We start from the raw sequence: 11,212 nt of genomic DNA on the forward strand, positions 1-11,212 counted from the left end.
ACTGTAGAGCATTTACTAAAATTTAGCAACTTAACAAGAATATTATTACGGGGTGTAACATAGAACATGTCCTCTAATAAATTGACATGGATCATACATATGGAACCTGTATTACTTCTCTTATTTTCAACAACATCAGTTTTTCACAATATTTTAAGAAGGTATAAAGTCAGTGAGTGAATCAGTTCATGTTCTTACCTTCTGTAATAGTTGCGTTGTTGTCCTTGGTGTGACAAGATGAATTCTCAAATCATACGGTCAATACTGAAAACAAAAGGAGAATTTTCTGGAAAAACAGAAAAAAAAAACACTCATGGATCATCCAGGTGAATATTTAAGAGGGTGTTATTTTAATAAATGATATTATTTGCTCTTGTGGAGTATATGAAAAGATCTTTTATTTGAAATTACTTATTTAAGACACTCAATATAATATAACACAATTGCTATGATATTATTATTTGTTTTTTGCTAAAACAACATGTAGATTAATCAAAACAGATACTAAAATGCTGGAACAGTTTTCACATTTAGAAGTTAAATCATATTTGTGTTTCCCCTCATTTTGTGAATATGAACTGTCGAATTTACAAATTTCCATCTACATTAATAATTGGCTCTGATGAACACGACAGACTGACCTCTACTGGACAAAGACCTGAACTGACCACCAGCATTCAACATCAGTGCCATCTGAACTTTAAACAGCTGTGTGTGTAATATTAATGCTGCATGTGATTAATACTGTCATGTAAAACCATACACCACAGTATGCTGCAAACTACTGTCAGCTCTTAATACAGTCATACATGAATGTCATGCAAAGACAATCAGTATCAGGACAGTAATACATCTCCAGTAAGCAGGGAAATCCCCCCAAAAAACAGTGATGAGGGTCAAATTTTGAAAGATGAGACAAAAAAAATAAATAAAAGTTTTCCACGAATGTACGGTTGTTAGCATAGGATAATATTTAGCCAAGATATATGACAATCTGGAATCGGAAAGTGTAAAAAACAAACAAAAACAAAACTAAATATTGGGAAAACCGCCTTTAAAGTTGTCCAAACTAGATTAGAACACACATTACTAATCAAACAAATAAGTTTTGGTATATTTACAGTAGAAAATGTCCTCCTTGAACCCAATCTTTACATATTCTAATGATTTTTGGCATTAAACAAACCTTAATTTAGACCCATACAATTATTTTTGGGGTGTTGCTGTGCAACACAGAGAATTATTTTGTGCTTATGCAATTTTGTAATTACTCTTTTGTGCTATATATACAAAATATACTATATATATAATATCATAATGTATAATAATCAGTTCTAAAGGCTTTGAGCAAATGATGGAATTTCCTAAAATACACTTCCAACTAGTACAGAAATGAAGGCAGATCACATTCTCAGTCAATCTCTCTGTTGCATATTGTATTATTGTGTGTAGCTAGACTATATCTAGTGAAAACAGAGAAAGAACTCTGTAGATGGCTTCATAATCTTGTTCGTGAGCAAAATCATCAGTTTTGTCATGACTGAGATATTAAAATACTCGATTTAATGAAAGGAAATAACTGAAATTCTAGCTCTAAAGTTTTTGAATTGGCAGTGGCTTTTCTGTTTTGGTGGTACAATGCAGATGTGAACCTGTGCAACAATGTAGTTTTTCACATGCAAAGGGTTTATGAGACTGTACATGGTTGTTTTTTATAGCACACTTGTGCTTTCAAACTGTAACAATACACAAATGGGTTTGTGTTTTTTTCGAGATTTCAAGATTGCAATAATTACGTATTACAAAAATACATTTTACATTTGTTTTTATATTTACAAGGAAGGATCATACATAATAATTAAGTCCATATAGAGCAATAACAACATTAGTAAAAGTGTTTTAAAATAGCAATAGTGTTTTCTTTTTGCTTTACAGTTTTGGCTGCTAATGAAGTAGGCCAGTGGTTCTCAAACTTTTTTATCAAGTATCACCTCAGAAACAAATTGTCTCTCCAAGTACCACCGTAATGAGCAGTATTGAAATACAGTAGCGCAGTACAGCACAGTAAAGCAGCTACAGCTCTGCACAGTTAAAAACGTGGCAGATTAATTCCTGTTATTAAGAATATTTATTGATGTCAGCCAGTTTAAACATAAATAGTATGAACATTAACACTGTACTGTGCTTATATGTAAAAAACAAACAAACAAGCAACTAAAAATGTCAACATTTTAATTAAAATGTGCTTTTAAAAGTTAAAAATGGTAGGTTACTGTTCTTAAAGTGCAAAGAAAAGTGCTGAACTTAAATGTAAAGTGTTAGCATATAGTATAGCCAATTCATCAACATCTGGAAATGTTGCCTGGACCTCAGGAACATAGGCTATTTGTAATATAATAATTATTATTACATGTCATATTCATATATAAATCATTTTTAATAAATTTTGAAATATATGTAGCATGTACATATGACATATTTAATTCTTCCACGTACCACTAGAAGGAAGCCCACGTACCACAGTTGGAGAACCACTGAAGTAGGCTATACCTGAAATGCAACTTCCATGTGCCAGCACAGGCATGTACACTCAGTTCTATTCAAGTTTATTTGTATGCCGCTTTTCACAATAACTATTGTTCAGAGATGCTCAAACTAGGGCCAAAGTTGGCCCATGGTAAGCTTTGATTTGGCCCACCATCTAATCTGAGAGGAGAGGGAGAATGAATGAGATGGTTTCGAGATTGTCAATTCAAATTTAATGTAACCTTTGCTTATTTTAATATTAAAAGCTAAGTGAAATTAAATGTTTTAATTAGATGGTATAAATTAAGTCAGATTTTGTTTAAATGTACATACTGTTAGCTGAAAATACAGAGACTTTTCAAGTCAAAATAAATGTGATTATGTTTTTATTGCAACAAGTTATCATTTAAAATGTTATCCTGCATTAAGTAATGCAATTTAAAGTAATGCTTTAGATTTATTTTGTAATATTATGAAATAAATGAGGAAACTACCCATGGCAACTATAGTTTGGTTTATTTACCTTCGGCCACGGCTCTCAGTATTTGGTTTTTGGCCCCTTCATACGAAAAAGTTTGGTCAAAGACGTGCTCATTAACGCATTACAATCATATTAAAATGATTATTAATTTAAAATACACACTATGAGTCTAATCTGACTTTACTTTTCGGCTATATGTAGTCACAAACACCAATTTCACAAGAAAAATGTGTCTTTAGAGCACTAACAGTGTTTATCACCGCTGGGCGCCATCATGCATCTAGGACTGAACCATTACGGGCGAGGGAGAAAAGAGGGGGGCGGGTCAAATTTACGTGAACATATTTTTATAAGTAGTAGTTCTTTAGTTTAATACAGATCAGATCAAACGATTTTAACATTATATAAAGGAAAGACTCTCGCCCAACCAAACACACATCTCGTATTGACAACCTTCAGGGAAATCAAGCATTAAACACCACACCCCCTCCCCACATAATTGCGATTATCAATAAATAATTAATGTTTGTGAGTGATTCCAGCTCGAAATTTGACGAACGAGATATTGTAAAATGTAATAAGAAACTTTTAAGAAAAGAAGAAATGTTTTTAAACACAGCTAAGATTTACATTTTCGGTAGAAAACATCTATTTTCTTTTGAATGGCGCTGCCTTGCGCTGCTGTATGCAAATGAGCCATGACGTCAAACATTCCATCGTATTCTTATAATGATGTAGACGGCAGACCGGCTCATTCTCTTGCAACAACTCGAGCGAGCTGCACCGAATCACTATAGATCTGCGTTTTACGTCTGATTTATGGCGTTTTCAGTTGATTGTGATATTACAAATATTCAGTTCGCCGTTGATAACAATTCTCTCGAGTTTGGAAAGAAACCTAAAGCAATGGGACGAGTTAGAAAGAGAGTAAAACAGTTCTGTAACTGGGCCTCTCGGAAATCCGGGAAAGCCCAGCAGAACCAGTGCACATCCGAGGGCGACCTCGAGCACCGGAGATGTTCTGATGACGAAGCCGGACCGAGCAACGCTACGTTCATCTCCCACATTCACACTGGAGCTGGTGTTTCACCAAGCCCAGCACCACAGACAAGAGAGAAGAAACTTAAGAGGCTCTGGAAATGGTTTTCTCGGAAATTCAAGAGAACTAGAACCAGAGCCCCACAGATCCAGCTGAGCAGCCCACAGCCTCAGAGATCCCCTGACGGCGAAGCTGCGTGTGTGTCGCCGAGGACAGTTCATGACGAGCGGGTCAACAGGCGCGTGTCTATCCAGACCCCTGTGAAGACCCCGTCAACAGAAACTGAACGGCACGACGACACTGAATACTGGGACTTTTCTGTATCTTCTCTTACCACAGCGGGAAACAGCGAATCCGACCGCGATTCAATGCACAGCTGGCACTCGTGCGCGTCTTCGCTTGGCACCCCGGTTAGTGAATCTGACCGCGCATCAGTGTTAAGTTGGCACTCTTGTGCGTCTTCGCTGGGTACCGCGGGCATCAGCGAATCTGACCGCGCTTCAGTGCACAGTAGGCAGCCTTGTGCGTCTTCGCTGACCGCTGAACACCACAACGATGAGGAAAACGCTTCCAGCGAGGACTCCAGCGTGTCCGAGGACAGCACATCTTCCTCATCGGATTTTTGGAAAACAGAACAGGAAACCACATTCAACTGGGAAGGAAATACAGGTCAGTTTATCAGGTGTTTTTATCCTGAAGTACATTGTACTTCACTACAAGTTATATAACAATTCCAAACTAAATATTGAGCTTTTTACTCCACTGCATATGATAATGATAGTTACTTAAGTTCTGAGTGAACATATTATAAAATATATTACAGAATATGTTATTACGAATAGCTCTATACTATAACTTAACTGTATTCATGAGAAAAAAATGTTCCTTAAAGAAAATATTTCTGAAGTGTTTTTTAAGAATTGCACTAAAACATTTCGAATCGTAATAATTTTTAGCTAATCAAGATTTTTTGAATCTGACCAGGTTTATATGTCAGCAAGTACTGATGTGAAGTGTTTGAGATTATTTAAACCACTGAACCTGACCCGTGCATGCCAAGCTCAAACGTTTGAGTGTCTGTCTACCATAACATGGCTCAGATTGGGGCTGCATGATATATCAAATTTAGCATGCAATATCCATACAGCAGAAAGTTCCTATATAGTTATGTGTCAGAATAATAAATGAGCAGATTTTTTAAACATACCTAAGCCATGATATACCTATAATATAGATATGAGACAACAATTGATCTGATTGAACCAGTCCATTATAAGGCACCTTCAATAATAATAGTTTGTTAAAATAGAGCTATTCTAAAGCAATCTTCGCTCAGATTTTTGTTGGTTTATGCTTATAAATGTACTTCATTGTTTGTTTCTTTGTTTTATTTACAGGTAGAATCTCCCAGGACTATAAAATCCTTCACTTGATTGGTCAAGGATCAACAGGAGTCATCTATGAAGGAATCCGTCTGTCGGATTGCCGAATGGTTTGTTTCAGACATAACAGAAAGATTTTGTGCTTTTCCCTTGAAATGTAAATTTGAAGAATGCCGCATGACTGGATCGTGTGTATTAACTTTTGCTTTCTCTTGGTCAACAGGTGGATATCAAATGCGTGAAGAAGACAAAATCAATGGAAAGGATCACGATTGTAAGTTCACACACGCAACATTGTTAAAAATAGTCTCCACTTCAGTTCAATGACATCTCACTAATACGTCTATTATCTCTCCTGCAGGAACCATCTGACAAGACTGTTCCACAAGAGGTCGGTTTGATGACTATGATGAGCAGAGGTCCGAAGGTTCCTCAAGTAATACAGCTGCTGGACTGGTATGAGGCACCAGACCAATACATACTGGTGCTGGAGCATCCCAAAGCAGCTGTGAGCCTGGACCAGTTTGTATCCTCTTGCGGGAACAAAATCAGCGAAGCGAAAGCACGAGTGGTGATGCACCAGGTGATCACTGCTGCCAACGCATGCTGCGAAAGGGGAGTCTACAATAACATCAAGCTGGAGAGCCTGCTCATCAACCCCCACACCTTGCAGGTCAAACTGATGGACTTTGGCACCGGAAGCCGCATGAAGGATACTGGCTATAAAACATTTTGGGGTATGTATGATAATGGCCACAATTTATGTGAAGTTATTTTGTTAATATGGATATTTAGCGAAAATCTAACTGCATTGGGACTAAATCTTTCTCTTTCTTCCAGGCTCAAGGGCTTGTATTCCCCCGGAGTTCTATCAGAAGGGAAGGTTCCACGCCAAGCCTGCAATCGTGTACTCTTTAGGCAAACTGTTGTTCAGGATGCTGTGTGGACGCTACCCTCATGTGGACCTCCACAAGATTGTCAAAAGAACCTGGCAGCCTGAAGACCTATCCAAAGGTGAGCGCATGTGGATGATGAAACAGGATCTTAAAACATGTGATCATTTACACCAACCGTAAAGTTTTCTAATAACCTGACATCTCCCCCTTCTTTCTTCACAGAAGCCGTAGATCTGATCTGCTCGTGTCTGCAGAGTAAGCCAGACAAGCGGCTTTCACTTGACGAGATCCTTCACCAGAGGTGGTTCCAGGTCTTCATCCTGAAGCCAAACAACAGACGAAAAGATTAAGAAGATCAGAACATCCAGCCTCTTCATCCAGCCGTCAACACCAAACTTCTCCTCTTCATCGATCCACTAACACCGAACTCCTCCTCTTCATCCAGCCGCTAACACTAAGCTCCTCTTTTATATTCAGCCAGAAACTCCGTCAAGCCACGAACATGGGGCAGTTTGTGGCTTTACGAAGAGAAAAAGCTGAATGGGGCTGGTGTTTGTGGTTGTGTGGGAAGGAGGAGCTGTTTGGGGCCGGTGTTTGTGGTTTGATAAAGAGGAGGAGCTGAAGGGGGCCGGCGTTTGTATCTGGATGAAGAGAAGAAGATTTTTTGTTTATTTTTGGAGATTGTAAATAAATGCTTGTTCTGTATGTAATGAATAAAAATGAATACTTTTCACATATAAAGTGTTTTCATTTCGTTCAATATTAACTTAATGCACTCCTATAGTTAAAGTGTTGAACTGTCCTGTCTTCACCTAGCAGTTGAGGTTGCCAAACAATGGCGTTATATTGTTTCAGGTTTTACAAAATGGCACAGTGATGCCTGTATACTTCACAACTGATTCAACTGACTTTTACAGCACTTTTTACAATGTAGATTGTGTTGAACAGCTTTACATAGTTCTAGCAGATTAAACTGAACTTCAACTGTGACAATTGGACTGAAGCGGTTCAGTTCAGTGTAATGTGAATGTCACTGCTTAAAGCCAAAACACAGAAGACCAAATCCAACGATGAGGAGCTTCACAAGTCCCAAACCAAGCAAGACAGAGGCGACATTGGCGCGGAGCAAACTTCACCAACAGACCCTTTCCACATGCCTAAACAGAACTCCTCACAGAGATCTCACCCAGTCAGCTGTATATTGACTGCAGATAGGGTTAGATGGTGACAAGGCTGTTTTTTGCATTCAAGGTGAGACACCTGACATCTAAAAACTGTTTTTGTCCTAACCGACACCTGAAATTACTATTTTAGAAACTTTTATGCTTCTATTTCTGAGCCATCGCCTCAGGTACATCTCATGTGCTTTATTCAGTGTTAAATGCTAATAATGTGACATTTATTACTGTACAACTGTAAGCAGCAGCAGATAGTTCACCTCAGATCTTAAAAATAAAATAAAATGTTTGAAATTTAACGTTAGGACTGCAAACCAACAGATATCAGTGATTCAGCATGTACATATAATAATGTTAAAGAGGTTTATGTGTGGAGTTTGTATGTTCTCGCCGTGTTTGCGTGGGTTTCCTCTAAGTGCTCCGGTTTCCCCCAGTCCAAAGACATGCGCTATAGTTGGATTGAATGTTAAATTCGCCATAGTGTATGTGTGTGAATAAGAGTGTACGGGTGTTTCCCAGTGATGGGTTGCAGCTGGAAGGGCATGCCCTGCGTAAAACATGCTGGATAAGTTGGCGGTTCATTTCACTCTGGCAAACCCAGATTAATACATTTCTTTTCGGACTAAGTCGAAAAGAAAATGAATAAATGAATGAAGAGATTTTGACTTTGTTTTGTGAAGCAGGCTGTTGTAATTTTTAAGATTTTCTGACCCCAATACCCTTGTGCAATTATTTTTGGACAAACTTTTTTCAGTGTTTGCCCCTTTTTTAAGTTTTTGCCGTAATTTCTATTTTAACCACGAGATGGCAGTAACAGATCATCCTCTCAAGCTTTAGTAAGACTAGTACACTACTAATTTGAGTTTTTTATTAACAAATACAGAATTATACAGTACTATACACAGAAATACATGCCAGAGTGTGTGTGTATATATATATAAAAACATGCACTAATTGAAAATCTTATATTCCTTAAGAATATTACAAGTCTTCTTTGCTTTTATTACCAATGTTCTCCAAACTTGTGCAGTAGTCCTTAGTCTCTTGAAGGAAATGAACAAAGACAAAATTTGGCTTCGATCCAGTCGAAGTTTTTTATGTATATAAAATCCCCCCCATACCCCCCCCAAAATAAAATTTTTACTAGAAAGTTTTTTTTAGTTTTTTTTTTTTTTACATGTATTAACATAATAAATGCAAATATCAACTTTTTTTTTTACTTGAATACAATATTAGGTTTCCTTAGAATATTTTCCACATCCACCCAGAAAATCCTTGTGTATATACAATCACAAAACATGTGGACAATAGATTCCTTTTCCATGCAACAAAAATCACAAGAATAATCAATTACCTGGATATATCCTATGTACAATTTTAAATGTAACTTCTTTTACTTTTATAATTTTATGCAGTGTTTTTTGTACAATCTGAGACCCACTTTAAATCGGATATCACTTAGCTAGTTGAGATCGCTGATTTTTTAAGAAAACAGACCTTAGACGTGCCATTTTTTGCATTGCATAAAGTTCGCCGAAAGTGCTTAAGACCCAGGCTACTGGCAAATTAAAAGTCCCGTACGGTTGTCACACACGCATTTCAAAATAAAAGTCCGATATAAGCATTATTGTTGTTTTTTTGATCACACACTCCGCGACCCACTGAAAATGTTCCCGCGACCCACTTTTGGGTCGCGACCCACCAGTTGAGAAACACTGACTTAAACCATTGTAGAGCCTGTCCCTGGTCACCAGTAGACTTTAAGTGATTTATGAGGATACTGTGGTCAATGGTGTCAAAGATCGAGTAGAACTAATAGCGAGATGCACCCTTGTCATCAGCTAAAAGTAGATCATTGGTTATTTTCACTAATGCGGTTTCTGTACTGCACTTTCAGGAAAAAAAAAAGGTACACGGTGGTACAAATAATGTTCCTTGAGGGCCAGTTTTGTACCTTTGTAAAAGTTGTACCTTATATGGTACAGAAAAGACCTCTTATGATACTGTTCTGTACCCTTTATGGTACAATTCAAATCAACTGTTCTCATAAAAAGGTACACTCTCAGAAATAAAGGTACAGGAGCTGTCACTGGGGCAGTACCTTTTCAAACGGTACATATTTGTATCTGAAGGGTCCATAATGGTACTTCGGAGGTACTTTCGGAGGTACTAATATGTATGTTTTGAAAAGGTACTGCCCCAGTGACAGCTCCTGTACCTTTATTTCTAAGAATGAACTTAAGTGTTGGACAACTCCTTCTTTGTTACAATATCTATGAAAATAAATATTACTGGAAAGGCAAAGTGATTTCTGAAAAATTTCCATATTAAAACATGAATGATCATTTAAAAGCATGAGTTTAAAGAAACTCATAAACAATAATTATTAAGTTCTATAATGCAATAATACAAAACAACTGGTAAAACATTTGTATCTTTGATGAAGGTACATTTTGGTTTCCCATGGTCCAAATCATGTTCTTAAAGGTACAAACTGCAATGGTACAAATTAGTTTCTTTGTCTTAAGTTACAATTCTATTCCATAAAAAGGTACTGCCCAAGGGTTTGTACCTTCTTTGGTACAACATTGTACCATTTTTTTCTGAGAGTGTGTGTGAGCCCTAAAACCTGACTGAAATACTTTAAAAATATTGTTTGTCTGCAGAAAGGAGCATAATTGGGTAGAAACCACTTTTTCTAGTATTTAGACATAAATGGAAGATTTGAAATAGGCCTATAATTAGCTAAGTTGTTGGGGTGCAGTTGTGGTTTCTTACAGTTTTTTCCAATTGTTTACACACAATTACTTGTACTTCAGACACAATGACTACAACATGATGCACCAACCCCCTGAACCAATTCTGCTAAACTACAAGCACAATTCCTTCTTTACACTCAAATTGCAGGTTTAAAATACACTTTTTATCAAAACACAACACACAATTCTCTGCATTTTGCACAATTTTCATGCAGAAAATCTTTTGTTTTCACAAGGAACACACTGTCATTCACAATTGTAAAGTCAGTTGCCCTACTTTACATACTAACTCATCGCATGAGTAAACTCCTGTCACACAGAATTTCCATTTAGGGTCCCACTTTACAATAGTTTGCCTTAGTAACTATGTACCCACAGCCCTATTTACACATTTAGTACAGTGTACTTACTTACATTGTACCTCTATGTTCTTACATTGTGCTTACATTTGAAGTACACTCATACTTAATATGTATTTACAATAGTTTACTTGCATACTAAGATGTAAGTACACATTTTGTAAGTACATATTTGTAAGTACACATTCGTAAGTACATTTTTTTAAGTACACATTTGTAAGTACACAACATATTTGCTTTAGCTATTTTATACACACACACACACACACACACACACACACACACACACACACACACACACACACACATATATATATATATATATATATATATATATATATATATATATATATATATATATATATGTATATATGCAAATTACAATGTTTACAAAGCTGAATTTTAAGTCCATCCACTATGCATCAATTGGAAATGAATACAAAACAATTTTATTTATCAGCAGGGCACTTTAAATTAGCTATACTAATTCACTCACTCCCTCAGAGCAGGTCAAGCAGCAAAGGTTATGTTGCCTATACAAGAATGAACACTCCACCAGTCCCAGTTTAAATGTATCACTGTTATTACTGGG

The 11,212-nt window shown here is 36.8% G+C and overlaps 2 protein-coding genes across 38 annotated transcripts in view; one reads left to right on the forward strand and one right to left on the reverse strand.

Moving 5' to 3' along the window:
- sult1st2 (sulfotransferase family 1, cytosolic sulfotransferase 2) overlaps nucleotides 1-6,646 on the reverse strand; it is a 41,543-nt gene extending 34,897 nt beyond the window's left edge. For 7 of the 37 annotated variants that reach the window (XR_012383863.1, XR_012383893.1, XR_012383878.1 and 4 more), the window contains exons 1-2: nucleotides 6,500-6,644; nucleotides 199-286 (exon numbers count right to left, since the gene is read on the reverse strand). The gene's annotated coding sequence lies outside the window, so the exon portion shown is untranslated. Of the gene's footprint in view, nucleotides 1-198; nucleotides 287-3,049; nucleotides 3,672-6,499 lie in introns of those variants that run through there. The other 30 variants (XR_012383883.1, XR_012383875.1, XR_012383874.1 and 27 more) reach the window with 12 other exon arrangements.
- pimr186 (Pim proto-oncogene, serine/threonine kinase, related 186) lies at nucleotides 3,770-7,059 on the forward strand. Its single transcript, NM_001386648.1, has 6 exons — nucleotides 3,770-4,715; nucleotides 5,444-5,538; nucleotides 5,652-5,702; nucleotides 5,790-6,165; nucleotides 6,269-6,442; nucleotides 6,547-7,059. Exons 1-6 carry the CDS (start codon nucleotides 3,827-3,829, stop codon nucleotides 6,672-6,674), a joined length of 1,713 nt encoding a protein of 570 aa, NP_001373577.1. The 5' UTR covers nucleotides 3,770-3,826; the 3' UTR covers nucleotides 6,675-7,059.
- The last annotated feature ends 4,153 nt before the right edge of the window (nucleotides 7,060-11,212 follow it).

This window comes from Danio rerio, chromosome 8 (genome assembly GCF_049306965.1).
Source record: "Danio rerio strain Tuebingen ecotype United States chromosome 8, GRCz12tu, whole genome shotgun sequence".
Classification (NCBI taxonomy): Eukaryota; Metazoa; Chordata; class Actinopteri; order Cypriniformes; family Danionidae; genus Danio; species Danio rerio.

Bases quoted from the DNA above. Each gene is read 5' to 3' on its own strand.
- pimr186 (NM_001386648.1), top strand. From the start codon at position 3,827: ATGGCGTTTTCAGTTGATTGTGATATTACAAATATTCAGTTCGCCGTT. The intron at 5,539-5,651 runs GTTTGTTTCAGA...CTTGGTCAACAG, and splicing joins GTCTGTCGGATTGCCGAATG to GTGGATATCAAATGCGTGAA. The intron at 5,703-5,789 runs GTAAGTTCACAC...TCTCTCCTGCAG, and splicing joins CAATGGAAAGGATCACGATT to GAACCATCTGACAAGACTGT.